Genomic DNA, 21,565 nt, shown 5'->3' with positions numbered 1-21,565 from the left:
TGGGTATCTCTGAGTATGGCTGGGTATGGCAATTTATGGCAGGGTATTACAGAGTATTGGCGGGGTACTACAGAGTAATAGCAGGGTACTGCAGAGTAATGGGGGGTACTGCAGAGTAATGGCAGGGTACTGCACTGCAGAGTAATGGCAGGGTACTGCACTGCAGAGTAATGGCAGGGTACTGCACTGCAGAGTAATGGCAGGGTACTGCACTGCAGAGTAATGGCAGGGTACTGCACTGCAGAGTAATGGCGGGGTACTGCACTGCAGAGTAATGGCGGGGTACTGCAGAGTAATGGCGGGGTACTGCAGAGTAATGGCCGGGTACTGCAGAGTAATGGCGGGGTACTGCAGAGTAATGGCGGGGTACTGCAGAGTAATGGCGGGGTACTGCAGAGTAATGGCGGGGTACTGCAGAGTAATGGCGGGGTACTGCACTGCAGAGTAATGGCGGGGTACTGCACTGCAGAGTAATGGCGGGGTACTGCACTGCAGAGTAATGGCGGGATACTGCAGAGTAATGGCAGGGTACTGCAGAGTAATGGCAGGGTACTGCAGAGTAATGGCAGGGTACTGCACTGCAGAGTAATGGCAGGGTACTGCACTGCAGAGTAATGGCAGGGTACTGCACTGCAGAGTAATGGCAGGGTACTGCACTGCAGAGTAATGGCAGGGTACTGCACTGCAGAGTAATGGCAGGGTACTGCACTGCAGAGTAATGGCAGGGTACTGCACTGCAGAGTAATGGCAGGGTACTGCACTGCAGAGTAATGGCAGGGTACTGCACTGCAGAGTAATGGCAGGGTACTGCACTGCAGAGTAATGGCAGGGTACTGCACTGCAGAGTAATGGCAGGGTACTGCAGAGTAATGGCAGGGTACTGCAGAGTAATGGCAGGGTACTGCAGAGTAATGGCAGGGTACTGCAGAGTAATGGCAGGGTACTGCAGAGTAATGGCAGGGTACTGCAGAGTAATGGCAGGGTACTGCACTGCAGAGTAATGGCAGGGTACTGCACTGCAGAGTAATGGCAGGGTACTGCACTGCAGAGTAATGGCAGGGTACTGCACTGCAGAGTAATGGCAGGGTACTGCACTGCAGAGTAATGGCAGGGTACTGCACTGCAGAGTAATGGCAGGGTACTGCACTGCAGAGTAATGGCAGGGTACTGCACTGCAGAGTAATGGCAGGGTACTGCACTGCAGAGTAATGGCAGGGTACTGCACTGCAGAGTAATGGCAGGGTACTGCACTGCAGAGTAATGGCAGGGTACTGCACTGCAGAGTAATGGCAGGGTACTGCACTGCAGAGTAATGGCAGGGTACTGCACTGCAGAGTAATGGCAGGGTACTGCACTGCAGAGTAATGGCAGGGTACTGCACTGCAGAGTAATGGCAGGGTACTGCACTGCAGAGTAATGGCAGGGTACTGCAGAGTAATGGCAGGGTACTGCAGAGTAATGGCAGGGTACTGCACTGCAGAGTAATGGCAGGGTACTGCACTGCAGAGTAATGGCAGGGTACTGCACTGCAGAGTAATGGCAGGGTACTGCACTGCAGAGTAATGGCAGGGTACTGCACTGCAGAGTAATGGCAGGGTACTGCACTGCAGAGTAATGGCAGGGTACTGCACTGCAGAGTAATGGCAGGGTACTGCACTGCAGAGTAATGGCAGGGTACTGCACTGCAGAGTAATGGCAGGGTACTGCACTGCAGAGTAATGGCAGGGTACTGCACTGCAGAGTAATGGCAGGGTACTGCACTGCAGAGTAATGGCAGGGTACTGCACTGCAGAGTAATGGCAGGGTACTGCACTGCAGAGTAATGGCAGGGTACTGCACTGCAGAGTAATGGCAGGGTACTGCAGAGTAATGGCAGGGTACTGCAGAGTAATGGCAGGGTACTGCAGAGTAATGGCAGGGTACTGCACTGCAGAGTAATGGCAGGGTACTGCACTGCAGAGTAATGGCAGGGTACTGCACTGCAGAGTAATGGCAGGGTACTGCACTGCAGAGTAATGGCAGGGTACTGCACTGCAGAGTAATGGCAGGGTACTGCACTGCAGAGTAATGGCGGGGTACTGCACTGCAGAGTAATGGCGGGGTACTGCAGAGTAATGGCGGGGTACTGCAGAGTAATGGCAGGGTGTCACGGTCGTTCCACTATCCCGGTCGTTCAAGGAAGACTTACCCGCAGGTTCCCCGTGCAAGGGGATCGTCGGCGCCTTCGGACGCGGGTTGGCGCTAACGAACGCACGCGAGTGCACGTAGTCCCCAACAGGCGCACGCGGGTGCGCGTTGACACGAGCGGGCGCACGCGGGTGCGCGACGAGCCGAACGGGCGTACGCGGGTACGCGGGGTCACGAACGGGAGCACGGCTACCCGCGGGGGTACGCAAACGTACCGTGCGACCGTTCGTGGCGCCCAATTGCCTATTTAAGGGACCTGCTCCTGCTCCTCAGTGCTGTCCTGTCTACAGCGTTCCCGAGACTCCTGCTATCCGTTCCTGTGTGTGTGCTCCTGATCCTGTACCCGGCCTGTTCCTGGACCTTGCCTGTTTGCCGCCTGCCTCCGACCCTTTGCCTGATTGACCTCGCTTCTGCCTTCTGCTCTGTACCTCTGCTGCCCGATTGTTGCCGACCCAGCTCGTCCCTGACCACGCCTGCCTATCTACCTGAAGTCCAGCACCGACTACTTCTGCGGTTCCTGCCTGTTCACCTGTGCCAGCTGTCCTGCAGTTCTAGTCCAGCACCCAGCGCTGGTTGCACCTGCCGTTCCAGTCTACCACCTGTTCCGGCTTGCCTACTACCAGCTATCAAGCCTGGCACTTGTGTCCTCTGGACTCCTGAATCCCTGTTCCCACCTCCAGGGGCTCTCGAGCCGGAGGCTTACGAGGCGCCGCTCCCTGCACGCTTGGGCTCTCCAACCAGGTACGTGACAGTACAGGACAGCCATGTCCGAGCCCTCGCAGGGAGCGACTCCAATGGATGAACTTTGCCACCATCTCGCCGGCCTCACCCAGGCCGTGAAAAACCTGCAAGAAGGCTACGGTCGTTTGGAAGAACGAGTTCAGGCCCTATCTGCCGCAGCTCCAGTTGCCTCTGAACCTCCAGGCCCACCTTCAGTGGTCATGATGCCGCCAGAGCCAAGGGTCCCTACACCAGACCGTTTCTCCGGTAACCGGAATAAGTTCAGGGCCTTTCGGAACTCCTGCGAGCTCTTTTTCGCTCTTCAACCCCGGACCTTCTCCCTCGAGGCAACAAAAGTGGGGTTCGTTATCTCCCTACTAACCGACGAACCCCAGGCCTGGGCACATCGCCTTCTAGAACGAAAAGACCCCTCTCTGGACTCTTTAGATGCTTTCTTCCAAGCCATGTCTCGTCTATATGAGGACCCCCAGCTTGCTGCTACCGCAGAAGCAGCTTTACACGTTCAACAAGGTCGCAGGCCAGTAGAAGACTAAGTGTCTGAGTTCAGGCGCTGGAGCGCTGACACGGAGTGGAATAACTCAGCTCTCCGCTACCAGTTCCGCATGGGGCTCTCGGAGGCATTGAAAGACGAACTGGCTCGTGTAGGAACCCCTGAGACCCTCGAAGCGCTCATCGACCTCTCTGTCCAGATCGATAGGCGTTTAAGAGAGCGTCGTCTGGAGCGTTCCTCTTCCACTTCTCGCCCAGTCTGGATGTTGCCACGGGTTCCAAGTTCCAACCCACCGGTCCTTCCTGGTCCTTCTTCTCCGGATCTTTCGGAACCTATGCAGCTGGGTCTACTTCGTCCATCTCTGACGCCCGAGGAGCGCCAACGCCGAAGAACTGGTAACCTGTGCCTCTATTGCGGGGGATCTGGACATTATGTTCGCACTTGCCCCGCCAAGTCGCGTAAGTGCCTTCTTATACCTCCTGCCTCTTCTCCTACTCCGCCTAGTACCAGTACCATCTCTCACCTGGCTGTGCCTCTTCTTTTACAGTTCTCCGGAAAGACTATCAGCGTCAACGCGATTATTGACTCTGGGGCCTGCAGCGGCTTTATGGACCTGTCTTTTGCCTTGAGAAACCACATTCCCCTTCGGCCTAGGGCAAAGGAACTTCCTATCTATTTGGCCGATGGCTCCTCTCTGAGATCCGGACCTGTAACCCAGGAAACATCTCCCCTTCGTGTCACCATCGCTGGGGACCACCAGGAGCACCTATGTCTGGACATTATCGAGTCTCCTCTTTTTCCCCATAATCCTTGGTATGCCCTGGTTAAAGGCCCACAACCCCTTGATAAATTGGTTCACCGGAGGAGTTGAGTTTCCATCCGCCTTTTGTCATCGGTATTGTTTTCCAGCCATCAAAACAGACCCTTCTTCTCTGCTCTGCTTGGAGACAGACACCGAGATCCGACGGGAGGTGCCCGAGGTCTATCATCAATTTATGGACGTATTCAGTAAAAAGGGCGCAGAGACTTTACCTCCCCACAGGCTATATGATTGCCCTATTGACTTGCTTCCGGGAGCGGAGATTCCCTTCGGGAGAATCTTCCCCTTATCTGAGACCGAGCTGGAAGCCCTAAAGACCTACCTGGATGATAACTTAAAGAAGGGCTTTATCCGGCCATCCACTTCCCCGGCAGGTGCAGGGATTTTCTTTGTTCAGAAGAAGGACCACTCCTTACGGCCATGTGTAGACTACCGGGCACTCAACAAAGTTACTGTTAAAAACCGCTACCCTCTACCGTTGGTGCCCGAATTATTTCAGAGACTGGGGTCGGCTAGGGTGTTCTCCAAGTTGGATCTACGGGGTGCCTACAACCTTGTCCGCATTCGCGAAGGCGATGAGTGGAAGACTGCCTTTCGTACCCGCTTCGGGCATTATGAATATCTTGTTATGCCCTTTGGACTCTGTAATGCTCCTGCTACATTTCAGCATTTCGTCAATGACGTCTTTAGAGAGTACCTAGACCTGTTTGTTGTCATATACCTTGATGATATTCTGATTTTCTCTCCCTCTTTAGTCGAACATCGGGAACATGTGAAGATTGTCCTGGCTCGTCTCCGCCTCCATGGCCTGTGCGCTAAACCGGAGAAGTGCGTTTTTGAGCAGCAAAGCATTCAATTCCTGGGCCTGATCATTTCAGTAAATGGAATAGAGATGGATCCTCAGAAGATCTCAGCCATCCTGGACTGGCCCGCTCCCTCGGACCGAAAAGGGGTCCAACGGTTCGTGGGATTTGCTAATTTTTACAGAAAGTTCAGAGGATTTTCATCCATCATTTCCCCCATCACTGAACTGACCAAACAGGGTCAAAGATTCCTGTGGACTCCTAAGGCACAAGAAGCCTTTGAAACCCTAAAAAATCTGTTTGTATCTGCTTCGATCCTGAGACATCCCGACGCCACGCTGCCTTATATTCTGGAGGTGGATGCTTCGGAAGTAGCCGTGGGGGCAGTGCTATCCCAGAGACAGGGACCTAAGTCACTTTTGTACCCGGTGGCCTTCTTCTCCCGCAAACTTTCGGAAGCTGAGCGGAACTATGACGTCGGTGACCGGGAATTACTGGCAATCAAGGCAGCGTTGGAGGAGTGGCGCTACCTCCTCGAAGGTGCTTCCCACCCGATCCTGGTTTATACGGACCACAAGAACCTGGAATATCTTAAATCAGCCAAGCGACTGAAGCCAAGACAGGCTCGGTGGGCACTTTTCTTTTCCAGATTTGTGTTCCACATCACGTACAGGCCTGGGTCAAAGAACGTGAAGCCCGATGCTCTCTCCCGGATGTACAATGAATCAGTGGTACCTTCTACTCCAGACACCATTCTTCCCCCAGGAAACTTCCTTCTGCTTCAGGAAGATCTCCTTTCCCGAATTAAGCAGGCCTCCAGTGATCCGGCTCTATCATCTGACATCCCCTTAACCTTCAAAGACGGTCTTCTCTGGCACCAGGACAGAATCTTTGTCCCCCAGGAGATACGTACTGCGGTCCTCAGCTCCTGCCACGACCACCCATTGGCCGGTCACTTTGGGGTGTTCAAAACCACAGACTTACTCCAATGCACGTTTTGGTGGCCTCAGATGAAGAAGCACTGCAGGGAATATGTAGAGGCTTGCACCACCTGCATCAGGAATAAGGGGAGTAAATCGAAGGTTTGGGGCTTGCTGAGACCATTGCCCATCCCGGATAGGCCATGGAAGATGATATCCATGGATTTCATCGTGGAACTGCCCCCCTCTGAAGACTTTTCCTCGATCCTGGTGGTGGTAGACAGGTTTACCAAGATGGCCCACTTTCTACCTATGAAGGGGACCCCATCGGCCACAGAGATGGCCAGGACTTTTATTAAAGAAGTGGTAAGGCTCCACGGCGTTCCTGCTGACATCACCTCTGACAGGGGAGTACAGTTCACATCCAGGTTTTGGAAAGCTCTCTGTGGGGCCCTGAAAATTGAACTTCGCCTTTCTTCGGCCTATCACCCTCAGACTAACGGCCAGACCGAGAGAACCAATCAAACGCTGGAGCAATATCTGCGTTGTTTCTCCTCCTTCTCCCAGGACGATTGGGTATCGCTCCTACCTTTAGCAGAATTCGCATACAATAATTCTATCCATTCGGCCACCAAACAGTCCCCTTTCTTTGCAAACTTTGGTTTCCATCCACTTTTTCTACCCGGTAATCTTCCCGAGTGTTCAGTGCCGGCGGTTCAAGAGGATCTTAATTTTTTCAGGAACAACAACAGGATTCTTCAAGAAACTCTGGCCAAGACCCAGGAACACTATAAGGAAGTCTTTGATAGGAAGAGAAGGGGCGAACTTAACCTCCAGGTCGGGGACCAGGTCTGGCTGTCTACATTGAACTTGAAGTAAGCTTGCCCTTCCAGGAAGCTGGGCCCGAAGTTTGTAGGTCCATTCCCCATTCTGAGGAAATTAAATGAAGTGGCCTTTGAGCTGAAACTCCCGGGGTCATTCCGGATCCACCCGGTCTTTCATGTCTCGTTGCTCAAACCTGCTGTTCCGGACCCCTTTCCCGACCGGAGTACCAACCCCCCAGAACCCGTAATGATTGATGGGGAATTGGAGTATGAGGTTGAATCTATCTTGGACTGCAGGAGGAGACGTGACCAGACCCAGTTCCTGGTTAAGTGGAAGGGATATGGCCCTGAGGAGAATTTGTGGGAACCGGAGTCCAACCTGCATGCTAAAAGACTGATCCATGCCTTCAAGAGGGCTCATCCGGATAAGATGTTACAGTTGGGCATCCGGAGGTTGCCCCTTGGGGGGGGGCAATGTCACGGTCGTTCCACTATCCCGGTCGTTCAAGGAAGACTTACCCGCAGGTTCCCCGTGCAAGGGGATCGTCGGCGCCTTCGGACGCGGGTTGGCGCTAACGAACGCACGCGAGTGCACGTAGTCCCCAACAGGCGCACGCGGGTGCGCGTTGACACGAGCGGGCGCACGCGGGTGCGCGAGGAGCCGAACGGGCGTACGCGGGTACGCGGGGTCACGAACGGGAGCACGGCTACCCGCGGGGGTACGCAAACGTACCGTGCGACCGTTCGTGGCGCCCAATTGCCTATTTAAGGGACCTGCTCCTGCTCCTCAGTGCTGTCCTGTCTACAGCGTTCCCGAGACTCCTGCTATCCGTTCCTGTGTGTGTGCTCCTGATCCTGTACCCGGCCTGTTCCTGGACCTTGCCTGTTTGCCGCCTGCCTCCGACCCTTTGCCTGATTGACCTCGCTTCTGCCTTCTGCTCTGTACCTCTGCTGCCCGATTGTTGCCGACCCAGCTCGTCCCTGACCACGCCTGCCTATCTACCTGAAGTCCAGCACCGACTACTTCTGCGGTTCCTGCCTGTTCACCTGTGCCAGCTGTCCTGCAGTTCCAGTCCAGCACCCAGCGCTGGTTGCACCTGCCGTTCCAGTCTACCACCTGTTCCGGCTTGCCTACTACCAGCTATCAAGCCTGGCACTTGTGTCCTCCGGACTCCTAAATCCCTGTTCCCACCTCCAGGGGCTCTCGAGCCGGAGGCTTACGAGGCGCCGCTCCCTGCACGCTTGGGCTCTCCAACCAGGTACGTGACACAGGGTACTGCAGAGTATGCACTGGTATTGCAGAGTATTGGCAGGGAATTGAGGGGTTAAATTCGGTGAGCAGCGATGTGGGCACTGCAGATGCAGCCCACATCGCTGCTGACACCGATCTCTTTCCCCTCCGCTGTACCGATCGGTACAGAAAGGGGAGGGAGGAACAGGCGTCATAACATGACGCCGGTTTGTTTCCAAGTGATCACTCCGTCATTTGACGGAGCAATCACGTGGTAAACGGCCGCTATGAGCGGCCGTTTACCGTGATGCGCCGGGTCCGAGCACGCTACCCGGCCGGCCAGGAAAGGAGGGGAGAGCGAGCGCCCCCCCCCCTCCTGAGCCGTACCAGGCCCCCACCCCAAAGCACCTTGTCCCCATGTTGATGAGGACAAGGGCCTCTTCCCGACAACCCTGGCCATTGGTTGTCGGGGGTCTGCTTTCTCTCCGGCCGCAATGCCATGGACGCACTGCGCTGCGACCATGTGACATCAACCCATGTGACACCTCCCCTTGTCCCTATATAGTCGCAGCGCAGCGCGTCCCTGGCATTGCGGCCGGAGAGAACGTCGAGTCAACATCTCCAGGAGAAGAAGAACAGAAGAACAGAAGAACGGAAGGCAGCGGCGACAGAAGAACCGAAGAGGGGGACAAGACCCCCCAAAGTCGGAAGAAGAGGCCGCGGCGACGAAGAAGAATGCTGGGCTCCTCCGCTAGTAAAAGAGCTACAAGAAGATAGCGGAGGAGTCCGGCGAGAAGACCCCCGAAGACGGAAGACCCCCGGAGCTGTGCAATAAATTATTTTATCTTGTGTGTTGTGTTTTTTTTTGTACTTTATTTTACAGGTGAATGGGTAGGGGTACATTGTACCCCATACTCATTCACATAGGGTGGGGGGGCGGTATCCGGGGGCCCCCTTATTAAAGGGGGCTCCCGGATTCCGATAAGCCCCCCGCCCGCAGACCCCGACAACCAACGGCCAGGGTTGTCGGGAAGAGGCCCTTGTCCTCATCAACATGGGGACAAGGTGGTTTGGGGTGGGGGGGCCGCGCGGCCCCCCCTTCCCCCAAGGCACCCCCCATGTTGAGGGCACGCGGCCTGGTACGGCTCAGGAGGGGGGGGCGCTCGCTCGCCCCTCCTTTCCTGGCCGACCGGGTAGCGTGCTCGGACAAGGGTCTGTTGTGGACTTTGGGGGGACCCCCATGCCGATTTTTTCCGGCGTTGGGGTTCCCCTTTAAGTCCATACCAGGCGGCGGGGCCAGCGACGTCTCATTCGCGGGCCCCGCCTACCTGGAGACGCGCTCAAAATGAGCGGACTTTCCTCCGCGTGTGTAGGCGAGTGCGTTCATTTCAAAAGTAGGGCGGATAGTACGGCAGAATTAGTATGCTGTCTTAGTCCGCTGAAAAAGTGCCGTGTGTGGGCAAGTAGCCCGTTCGGAAAGTCCGACGGACAGTCTGGCGGGAAGTCCGCCAGACTAAGTACGTCGGACAGACGGCTACGTGTGTACGCGGCTTTAAATGCACTGGCTAAATTGCATAACATCCTCCACTATTACCAAATGGTAGCAGCCACTGGAAGCTAGATTCAGACTAGCTCACCAACATGCCGGGACCTATAGAACATTTTCCTAGTTCCCTGCAGCTGTTACTTCCAACCTCGGCAGATAGACACTGTGTTCAGTATCTAGGACATCCCATTGAAAGAAAAAGCTATTGAAACTATGGCTGCCAGAGTCTCCAGCCTAGACATTACTCTATATTGTTCCTCTCATCTTCCTACAAAGTTTCAGTTCTCTTACACTTACCTTGAGCTGAACGCCAATAATACATGGCTTTGCCAAAATGAAGGCACACTATGAGTTAAGTCCAATGAGGTGCATGACACCAACTGAGCTGACCTCTATTATTGACATTTCACAGGATTATAGAATTCCTGGAAGACAGCTATTGCTGTAGTTCCAGGGGTCCGACAATGGACCTTCTGCTCTTGGTATCTTTAAAAGTAGAGTTGCTGCAGGTGTTATGCTCAACCCCTGCCCTCCACCTGCCCAATCACAGAAGCCTTTGTATTATGGGAACTCATTCATAAAATATAAAAGACTTCTGTGAATATGTATCAAAGGAGAGGGGCAGGAATAGCCGCTCTGTGTGCTTCTCTACCCTTACAGCCCAGAGTGCATCCTTGGTAGAGCCATAAACTTGTAAGATGTAAATAATAGAGATAAGCCTAGGAGGAGGTGTCATGCACCTTGTGAGACATAACCCATAGTGTGCCCTCACTTTTTAAAAGGAGCCAAATTCCTGGAATTCAGCTTTAAAGTGGAACTTTAGGGAACAAAATGGCAAACACAGCATGTTTAATGCAGAAGAGACATACTTGGTCTCTTCTGCGTTAAAAGTTCCTCACCTGCCTGTATACAGGAGCTACATACGTGCAATTCAGTATGCCAGTTTGGCAATGCTGAGATGAATAAACTTCTATACATGCACAGGAATGATATCATTTTGGCCTGGTCAACAAAAATGACCAAAGATTGGTACACAGAAGTTAACCAGGCCAGAGGTTTTATTTTGGTATTTCACTGCTAATTTTATCTCCACTAGGTAGATTTGCCTTCTCTATTTGTCTACATTTCTAGCATATGTGTTTGTACACTATAAGCAAGTGTACACATGTACCAGTGTGTACCCGCGTGCATCCACACAAAAACAAATAAAATAATAATACAGACAGCACACACTTAAAGTCCAATCAAATAAGTTGGGTGTAAGCAGGCAGAAAAATATTAAATTGTTATACAAACTACATCCAGATCCCCCGATGTAGGACTAGTGGACTGAGAAAATCAAGAACAACTAAGGTTTTAGGCTTGGTACTGAACGTAATATAGAGCTAGCAGTTCTATTAAACACTCACTAGTATTTACCATACTTCTAAAATGAGTGCCATTCTAAAACTGTGCTATAGCAGAGAACAGTGCAATATAAAAAAAAAATAAAAAAAATAAAAAAATAAACGTGATCCTTAAATTGATAATAAAACTAATTACATGGTTGCTGCAGTATGTGGGTATGTGGGAACAACAAATGCTAATTGTAGCTGCTGCTCAATCTTGTACCGTGCATACAAGGATTTTAGCCATTACTGTATTAAACTCTGTTAAAGGAATGGATATTTTAGAGAGGTCTTGTTTGAATGTCCTGCTTCAGATCACTCTGACTTAGCTTTTCTAACATGGAATTTATATTTTTATTAAGAAATTTAAAGACATTTTTTGAAGCACAGAATCATGTGACAAGAAGCCGAGTCTCACCATGCAGCACAATTAGAATGGTTCAGCTATATTGGTACAAGGTGATTTAATTACGGTAAGTAGACTATCAGACTATTACAGTTGCAACACTTACTGCACAACATTAGCAGGTCATTGAATGATTGCTGTTGCCTCATGTGGTTCTTTAACACAGCAGCAAGTTATGATTTAATTTTTTCTTACCTTGCTTTGATAGGGAAGTTCTGGCACATATCACGCAAAACTTTTAAAGCTTCATAAGGAGGAGTGGAGGAAATTTTGGAGGCAGCTTGAAAACTCAAATCTGAAAAACACACATTGGCACTAAGAAAAATGTGCAACTAAACAGACTTGAGAAAAATTAACAAAAATGGTAGTGTTCTTTGCATCAATTAACAGATTGCTCATAGCAGCTACTGCAGAGCACATTTCACATGATTTCTGACACATCCTTGCAATTAACTAGAGACAACAATGTATTCTATATTAAATTCCAACAAGCACACTTTTCTACTAAATCTTCTAAATGGAAACATACTGTCCACAGTAGGAGAAGCTTATTTCTTAAAAAAAAAAAAAAAAAAAAAAAAAAAAAGCCTTTGATGTCTGTTTTAAGGAGCAGAAAATGTATTTGATGTCATACGGACTTTACCTGCAGCTTTCTGACAGCTTGTGAAATTAGGAGAGCATAGATATATGTTCATTATGAGAACTTGGGGCTGAGCAATCATACAGTATTACAGATTTACAGTTTTCCACAGATGTATTATGAATTTAGGGTTGCCAACAAGCTCATTTGAGATCTCCTGACAAACATTCATATCCGTAACTGCAAAGTGAACATCACTGGTATAATTGCTGCAATATGATTTTAAAAAAATGGCATTTAATTGCATCTAGCTGTTAGCTTAGAATTTATTTTCATAGTTTCCACATTATATTTGACTGCAAAAGTCTGGAGCAGTTAAAACAAATTTACTGGATTAACATACACATTCTTTATGCATTAAAGCAATGCATAATTACCCAGTAGCACACTGTGCATCTAAACGGCATTTGGCCCAGGAACAAGCACACAAAATCAGACAGGAAGCCAAGCTTAGTCGAAGTCTGCTGTATATATATGTGGACTTGAAAATGGCTGAGCATCTTTGATACAGTAGAGTTGTTCTGTCCAGCTCCTCACACAGTTCATAATATAATAATCATACTCGCTCTAGGCTAACACGCAACAATTGTCATAACGTGTAAACATACTAAAAGGAGCACTCAGTCAAAAGATCACAACCATGCCCCTTCCTATTCATCCAATTCACACACAACCTCCAGGACTGCTGACACAAATTACCATGTCCCTGCGAAAAAGGGGAACCTAACCACTGGCTACAGGCAAAAAAAAATAAGAAGGATGTAATATAATAATAATTTTGGTTGGGGAACCTATATTTTATCAGTTATCTAGCTTTTGAGTTTTAGAGTGTAATGGGTTAAGAAATGTTTGACATCTTTTTAAAGACAAAATGGCTTTTTTTGGTACATTAGCCCATATACAATTGCTAATATCTGTAAAGCATTGGATTAGTTTAAGGAGCCAATATGCTGTAACAAGAAGTCAAAAGGCAATCATATTTTTACACTAACATCTGGGGCTGTACTTCAGCTGACACAAATCAATGCCAGATTTACAATACAGAACAAGAAAGCTTCAAATGCCAGCAAAAATGTTCAAGCTAAAAAAAAAAAAAAACACAACACACCACATTTCCTCCACTGGCAAGTACGGTATATCTATCTTCACATGGCATTTAACAAAATTGCAATTAAACGCTATAAGACCCCTTTCACACTGCCAGCGTTTTTCAGGTACTACGGCACTAAAAATAGCACCTGAAAAAAGCGGCTCCTTTTACTTCAGTGTGAAAGCCCTGGAGCGGTGCACCGGCAGGGCATCACAAAGTCCTGCCAGCAGCTTCTTTGGAGCAGTGAACACTGCTCCACCGCTGCTCTCCATTGAAATCAATGGGGCAGCGTTGCGATACCACTGGCAAAACTCCGCTCCAGTGGCATTTTGCGGGAGGATTTAACCCCTTTTCGGGCCGCTAGTGGGGGGTCAAAACTGCCCCAAATAGCGCCGCTAAAATGACAGTAAACTATCCTAAAATTAGCGCCACTTTACCACTGACGCCCCCCACAGCTCAGTGTGAAAGGGCTCTAATACTGCAAGGGTTCTCTTATGTATTTTGGTTAGTGCATCTCCATGCAAAATCTTTTTTGGAGTGGAGAAAGGTTAGATTCGGTCTAGTTTTTATGGCTGTTGGTGTCCCAGTTGGGAAAACACTAACATTTTTAGAGTTGTCTACTGAACAAAAGGTTCCAGAAACAAATGTTTTAGAAGGGAAATGCCCTAAGTTTCTGTTTTATCTTTGGGACAGGCAGTGAATGGAAGTTTCCTCAATGGTACACAGACAGCAAAAAAAGTCTTAAGTCTTTAGTCTTTAGTCTTTCCCTTGGCAGCTAAAATCAAAATAAATGAAAAAGTTAACATTACTAAAAGCTGAAGGTCAAAATGCTAAAAAATCCCAAAGATATTAGGCAGTTGAACCTATTAGGTCTATATTTCCTGACTATTGGGTTTTTACTGCAAGTAGTAGTAAATTTATTGCAGAAATATGCCCCAAAAGCTGAAATGTTAATTTGACTCTGGAGCACAATTGCTTAAAGAGCAGTTCTAGACAAAATGGTTAACTTTTCTTGTACTCTGGTTTGATACTTTGATATATTCGCCATTTTTTTTACAGCTCTTAAAAAGGGATGTAAAAGGGTTTTTTCTTTCTTTCTTTTTTAAAACAAACTTGTCATACTTACTTCCTCTGTGCAAGGGTTTTGCACAGAACGACCCTGATCCTCCACTTCTGGGGTCCCTCAGCAGCGCTCCTGGCTCCTCCTCTTCTCGAAGAGCTGCATTCCATAGGGGCAATCGTGCGGGTGCGCCTGCCCTCCGTCTCCCAGGTCACTGCATTTGATTAACAGCAGCGGGAGCCTGCTGCTATTAATTTATCCAATGAGGACTCGAGATAGCGACTGGAGCTGGAACGATCGAGTTCAGGTAAGTAAAAGGGGGGCAACTGCAATACTGAAGGTTTACAACCCCTTTAAGTGCATGATGAGGCTCTATGGCAGAGAACTTGCCATGCTTAGCTTGCTGTGGCCATTACAAAAGTGGCAGCTTCAATATCTGGCAAAGAATCTCACCACAATATCAGAAGAAAGTAGAATGCACCCCATTTGACTGTAAAAATTGCAAAGCAATCGTATTTGTACTGAGCCTTCATTTGATAATGAAATTAAAATAATTCAAGTGCTGATGTTTAGGTTGCTATATTTGAGTGCTAGATTTAAAAAAGGGGCTAGTTCGATCAGGCGGAAATTTTATTTGCTAGCTCTTAAAATGCACTGTACTAACTACAGAATTAGTATAAAGCTGGCCATACACTGACTGAAATGTAGCCAGTCTCGCAGAGACTTTCGATTAGAGTGTGCACTCCTAAGTTAACTGTAAATTGACTTCTGTCGAAAGAAACATGAAAATTTTGCATCGATCAACTACTGCAGTCGCATTTAGAGTGTTTTATCAGATCCTAAACAGAATCCCTTTTCCCCAACGCAGCTAAACCCAATGCATCTGCATGAAGGTCAACTCAGAGTGGGAATGGCACTATTGAAAAAATAACATGCATTCATATGCATTTAGAAATGCCCTTTAAATGCGCACGAATACAGGTTTTACAGTACGAATGAGTCCTAAATGTGTATAAGTAAATTAGTACACTAGACTTTTATGAAAGTGTCTTAAATCAGGACTTTCTAAATTGCCCCACAGAAAACAATTATCTAGTTTTTTGTGAAAGTCTAAATAAATAATAATAATAAATAACTGAAGGCTGTAGGCTATAACAAATATTACTTAGATAGGCAAACGTAAAGAATTTTAAAAGTGGTATTTGTGGCAAAACGCAGAGCCAGACCATTGCCCTTCTCACCAATTCACGACAAAGGACTAGTCAACCCTCACCCCGTGCTGTCACTTACGCAAAACAATGGCACTCTCAGCTATGCCCTGCACAAAGATTTTGAAGCTTGCTGGACCACAATTTAAGGGCCAGACAGTGATTGTCACTAGGTTAAGTTAATTAAGCAATTAACCCTATAAACTGCCGAAAAGCAGGAACATTTCACAAGCTTAGCAATAATTATGGAAAATAAACGTCTGTACACACAGTCACCACAGACTGGTATATACAGAAATTTACACTACAGTAGTGCAGGGATTAGTTTCGTTTGCGTCAGCACATTAAGACCCCTTTCACACTGGGGCGTTTTTCAGGCGTTTTTCATGTGCTTTAGCGTTAAAAAAAAGCGCCTGAAAGAAGCCGCAACTGCAATCCCAATGTAAAAGCCAGAGTGCTTTCACACTGAGGCGCTGTGCTGGTAGGGCGTCAAAAAAAGTCCTGCAAGCAGCTTCTTTGCATCGCTTTTGGAGCGGTGAATACAACGCTCCTAAAGCGCCCCTTCCCATTGAAATCAATAGGAAGCGCCTGTAAAACATTATCGGCAGCAGCGTTTTGTGGGTGCTTTTAACCCTTTATTTGGCCACTAGCAGGGGTTAAAAGCACCCCAATAACGCTCAAAAAACGCTGGTAAAGCGCTGCTAGTTTAAGCAGCGCTTTACGAGCGTTTTTCGGGCGCTGACATTGTGAAAGGGCTCTTAAAGCACTTGGGCTTTCACTTTGGGACTGCAGATGAGGCTTCTTTCAAGCGCTTTACAGGTGCTTTTTTTAACGCTAAAGCGCCTGAAAAACGCCCCAGTGTGAAATTGTGCAAATAAAATATGTACAGAAAAAAAAATATTACAAAGAAACAAAAACAGCACAGAAGATAAAGGGTCAAAAAAATACAAAAATACTTGCAAGTCCTGTTTCAGCAGATTTCAGTCCCAGAGTAAAGTGATCTATTGGCTCTCATAACTTTACAGGTCTTTTGCTTGATGTACACAAGAGCTGTAAAAATGTGGTTCAAATCCACTTTTGTTCACATCAAGGGGGCATTGACGGAGACCCTCTGACCAACTGTCCAGTCCAGGGGGTGGTTGCTGGGATGTCACACATTTATGACCAAGTCCCAGATACAGTTTTCTATAGGCTTTAATATCTCTGAATACCTACAGATTACAGTTTGCTAAATGTTCAGATTATTGTCCAGCGTGAAATTCGCTTTGAAATATGACAGGTCTCAGATGTCTACTTTACCTAGAAGGCCAAGCATTTTTTTTATCAGCAGGCTAGTGCGTTTCAGCGCATCTCACTGCTTTTTTTTTCTCCAACTTTATTTGAAATGTCACATGACACTTCACTCATGTCACTGCACAGCAGAACAGTGCATTGAATCACTGTGCAGTGACATGCAGTGCCATCTACTATGTTGCAGAAAAATGCAAACATGCTGCTTTTAGCCACACAGCAGCATACTGCACATCACAGCAAACACACATCTTGGTGTGAACGAGGCACACAGAAAACAATTGTTTTCAAAGTGCCCTATTGGTGACCTACATTAAGCCATTGACCCAAACTGCAGGATCCGGCTCCCATGTCACTGGATTAGATTGACAGCAGCTATCAATCTATCCAATGAGGACCCGAGACAGAAGCTGGAGCTACAACGGTCGCTTGAACGATCAGGTTCAGGTAAGAAAAAAGGGGGAGGGGGGCTCTGGGAGGGGACAGCTACAGCGCAGAAGGTTTTTCACCTCAATGCACAGAATGCATGAAGGTGAAAAACCTTGAGGTTTACAACTCCTTTAAGATCACACACAGAAGGAATAAGCAGCTTTTTCAAACTGCTTTGAAAGTAAAGTCCAGGCATTACAAGAGTAATTCCTCTTGATCTACTAAGCTAGTATATTAAATCCTTGATACTTATGGATGTCAGGTCGGATGGTTTTATCAACTGCTCTTGTTCTGGTCTCTCTTCTACCTGGTGTTTTTTTTTAGGCTTAAAAGAGGAACTGCAGTCTTCTCAAATAATTTGTAATAAAAACATATTTGCCATTCTGAAGCTTCCCTCCAACCACTTTGCATATTTTATATATACCCTGATTCTGTACTTGCCAAATATGCTGCACCAAGTCTGGCTGCATCCATTTTAACTGTGGGCAAAACGAGAGAGAGAGAGAGAGAGAGAGAGAGAGAGAGAGAGAGAGAGAGAGAGAGAGAGAGAGAGAGAGAGAGAGAGAGAGAGAGAGAGAGAGAGAGAGAGATGCATGATGTCTAGGCTTTTTACCAGACAAGAAACCGGAAGTGGGCTGTACAAGGTATTTTCCTGGGAGAAAAAAAAAATATTTTCCAGAGTTAAACAACCAAAAGAAGATTTAATAGATGAAAAGTTGAAAAAAAGGGCTGAAGGTCCGCTTTAATTCACAAATCTAGCACATCAGGATAAGAATGCGTTTAGATTGTGTTTTTTGGTAATTCTCAGCAGGATGGATTCATTTACTTTGGTCTCCTTGACACCTGACTTGGTCCAGCTCAGCTTTGCTGAAACAAAACATTTTGCCACTGGAAATAATACTCAATGTCTCTGCTCCTACCTGGCATGGTCAGTATTGCTGGCCGGTGTGATGTTTTTGCCTCTACACTGAAGCAAATGGTGTTACCACACGGCTGCTCTGAACAAACAGGATGTGCCTGGAGCGGCTCTGTCCTAGTTTTCTGTTATTTCCCAGTGCAATCTGGGGCACATGAACCTCCACTGCATGTAATCCAGTGCCCAGCGAACACTTTATCAATGCTTCATTAATATGGCATAAATGTTGCCAAGAGGCAGTTACAGAGCATTACAGTTGAAATCAAATAAAAAAGGAGACAAGTGTTGATGCCTCATGAAAGCAACATTTTAATATTAATGGCAGGCTGCTAAATCAATGATGCGCAAACACATGGTATTGACCCACATATGAACAAGCCCTTTTCCCTTTTTTCCCCAAAACGTTCAATTCAAAGTGTGCCGCCGACATAAACAACCGTGGATTTTTGTTCAAAGGATGTTGTCTTGCATACACACGGTCACACAAATGTTTCCCAAAAATTCAGAACGTGATAACTCGGTGACGTACAACACATGCGACGAGCGGCGGAAAAGGAAGTTCAATAGCCAGTGCAGCTCCTTTTGCTTAATTCAGAGCATGCGTAAACACGATCGGACTTTCCAACAAGTTTTGTTGGCAGAAAATTTGAGAACCTGCTATCAACCATTAGTTGGCGGAAATTCCAACAGCAAATGTTCAATGGAGCATACACACAGTCAGACTTTCCGACAACCAGCTCACAGCGAATATTTCCCGTCTGAAAATCCAACCGTGTTTTACCCATAGGCTCCAGGAAGGCCTGGGAGTCCCCAATATCTCAAAATACTACACAGCGGCCCAGATCTCCCCATTAACTGTGCTCCAGGAGGAGCCCCAAGCATTCTCCTGGTGGCCCTCACATGACTACCCACGAGTCCAAAATTTTCTTTCCTTGCGCCTCTTTCCCTCCTGGGAGGGTATTCGGGAAACGCAAGGGGCACCGGCTAGTGAGCATTATCGTTTCATCCAATGAAAGCACTGGATTGCAGCACTGCGCCGCATGTCCACCTACCCATTCCAAAAAAACTTTTTTTTTCGAGCATGCATGCCAACACGCCCCTGGGTCCCCAGGCCTTATTTCGGCCATTTATGCATCCCTGAATGGACGCCTGCCATCAGCACTCCTCTCTTATATGGCTCAATGGGAAAAGGACCTTCAGGCCCCAGTAGACTTGGAGGACTGGAGTAAGGCCTGGAGAATGGTAGCCAAATGCTCGTTCAATACGAACACCCTGGAGGCCGCATACAAAGTACTGTTCCGATGGTACTGGGTACCAGCCCGCACAGCCCAGGCTTTCCCTGGAAGTACTGACAGATGCTTTCGCAACTGTGGGCAGCGGGGTGATGCTATGCACACATGGTGGGCCTGCCCAAGGCTGGTGGGGTTCTGATCTAGGGTTTTTGGTTTGCTGCAGACACTCTTTCATTTAACAATCCGAAGGGACGCTAAGCTAGCTCTACTCCATTGTCTGATACCTGGTTTGCAAGGCTCTCAGCAGAAGCTGGCTACCTACCTTTTTATAGTGGTCAAGCGGACCATTGCCCAAGCCTGGAAGACCCAACGGGCAGATTTCCAAGGGGTTAAAACACGCATGACTGCTATGCTACTTCAAGAATGCATGTCCAGTGTTGTACATGATTCCTATGCTAAATTTCTAAAAATCTGGTAGCCGTGGATCTCTTATGAGTTCCCTGCGCTCCAAGCAACATGCCTGGGTCTGGTCCGACTCCCCTCAGCGGGGCATTCACGCCCGAGTTTCCCCATCCCTTTCTCCCCCCTCTCCTCTCTACCCTTCTTTCTTTTGTTTCTTAACTTTTTTCACTCTTCTTTATAATCTCTCCCATTTTCCAACAAAAACTGCTGCCCCCCCAATGGACGGGGTAGCGGGAGAAGAGCTTTCCCCCCAGAGACGACAAAGGGGACAAGTTATTTTGTATTGTAGCTGGTCTCAATACCTTCCCTTACTTATATTATGTTACATGTACAATGTGACGGTTTGCCCTTTGGATTTGTATTCATGTTTTGTAGCCCCTGCGAGGGCGCTCAATGAGCAGATTGTATTTTCTTGTTTATTGAAACCTCTAATAAACATATTGAAACAGAAAATCCAACCATGTACGTGACATAACAGTTACTAGAGTGCTTAAAGTGGAACTTCAGACAAAAAATTAAGTCCTGCTAGATCACGTCAGGCTGGCCCCTTTATCTGGTGTAAAACTTAAAAAATAAGTGCCTATACTGTCTAGAATCCAGTAATACTCTCTTATTCTGCTCTGCACACGCTGACTTGCTCCTCTCCACTCAAAACAGACACTAACGAATTTGTAGAGGCTATTCTGCTGATTAAAGCGTAATTAAACCCTCCTATCCTTTACAGCCAAGGAAGCTGCCTCTGTTTGATCTTCAGCTGCCATGATGCTGCACATTTGATCAGTTATAACTCCAGCCATTTGATGGTTTGACAGTTTGGTTGAAGACACAAGCAAAGGTGAGTTAGCAATCTTGGCATTCCAGGAATGGAACTCTTTTGAAATTGTCAAATCGATGGGTTTAGTTCCACTTTATTAAAAAAAAAATAAAAAAAAAAAAAAATGTACTTCTGTTTAGGCGCTCTGGGCAAAATGGCAGCCAAAATAAAAAGAACAGGAGAAATGCTGGAGGGGGCCCCCCTCCCCCAAAGAACTCCCCCATGTTGAGGGCACGCAGTTTGGTACAGCTCAGGAGGGGGGGCGCTTGCTCGACCCCACCCCCTTTCCTGACCAGCCGCACTGTGTGCTAGGATAAGGGTCTACTATGGACTTTGGGGGACCCCCACACTGTTTTTTCAGCATAGGGGATCCCCTTTAAATCCATACCAGGTGACGGGGCCAGCGAGGTGTCAATCTCGCCGATGGAGGTGGCGACATTCACTTCCTTCGCTAGTCCCAGCTACATGGAGCCACGTTCAAAATGAATGGACTTTTCTCCATGTGGGAAAGTCCGTTCATTTCGAAAAATTTCATTTTGGAAAAAGTCCGCCGGAGCCCACACACGGGCGGATTGTCCGGCAGACTCTGGTCCACCGGATAGTCCGATCATGTGTACGTGGCATTAGTGTTCAATTTGTCTGCCGCAATGTTGCAGTCCCGCAAAAAAAAAAAAATATAGATCACTGATAGCCACCATTACTAGTAAAAAAGAAAAAAAAAAGTCCCTAAATCTATCCAATAGTTTGTAGACGGGATATCTTTTGCGCAAACCAATCAATATATACGCTAAATTTTACCAAAAATATGTAGCAGAATGCAAATTGGCCTAAACCGATGAAGAAATGTGTTTGACATATTTTTATTGGATATGGTTTGCAGCAGTAAAAAATATTGTTCTCTTTTCAAAATTGTTGCTTTTTTTGTTTATAGCGGAAAAAATAAAAACCACAGAGACAATTGTCAGTTAAAGTAAAGCAGTGCCGTATTGCACAAAATGGCCTGGTCATTAAGGACGTAAATCTTTCCAGGACTGTAGTGGTTAAAGTATAACTAAAGGCAAAACTTTT

The 21,565-nt window shown here is 47.6% G+C and overlaps 1 protein-coding gene across 3 annotated transcripts in view; it reads right to left on the bottom strand.

Moving 5' to 3' along the window:
* The window catches only part of UGGT2 (UDP-glucose glycoprotein glucosyltransferase 2), a 672,069-nt gene that overhangs the window by 558,984 nt on the left and 91,520 nt on the right, over positions 1–21,565 (bottom strand). For all 3 annotated transcript variants that reach the window (XM_077483028.1, XM_077483030.1, XM_077483029.1), the window contains exon 9: positions 11,552–11,651. In XM_077483028.1, coding sequence (XP_077339154.1) covers positions 11,552–11,651 — 100 coding nt within the window. The remainder of the gene's footprint in view (positions 1–11,551; positions 11,652–21,565) is intronic.

Source organism: Lithobates pipiens, unplaced genomic scaffold (assembly GCF_037356315.1).
Source record: "Lithobates pipiens isolate NorthernLeopardFrog02 unplaced genomic scaffold, aLitPip1_a1.2 Scaffold_16, whole genome shotgun sequence".
NCBI lineage: Eukaryota > Metazoa > Chordata > Amphibia > Anura > Ranidae > Lithobates > Lithobates pipiens.
The sequence above is the reverse complement of the archived record's forward strand: the minus strand, read 5'-3'. Positions and strand labels throughout refer to the sequence as shown.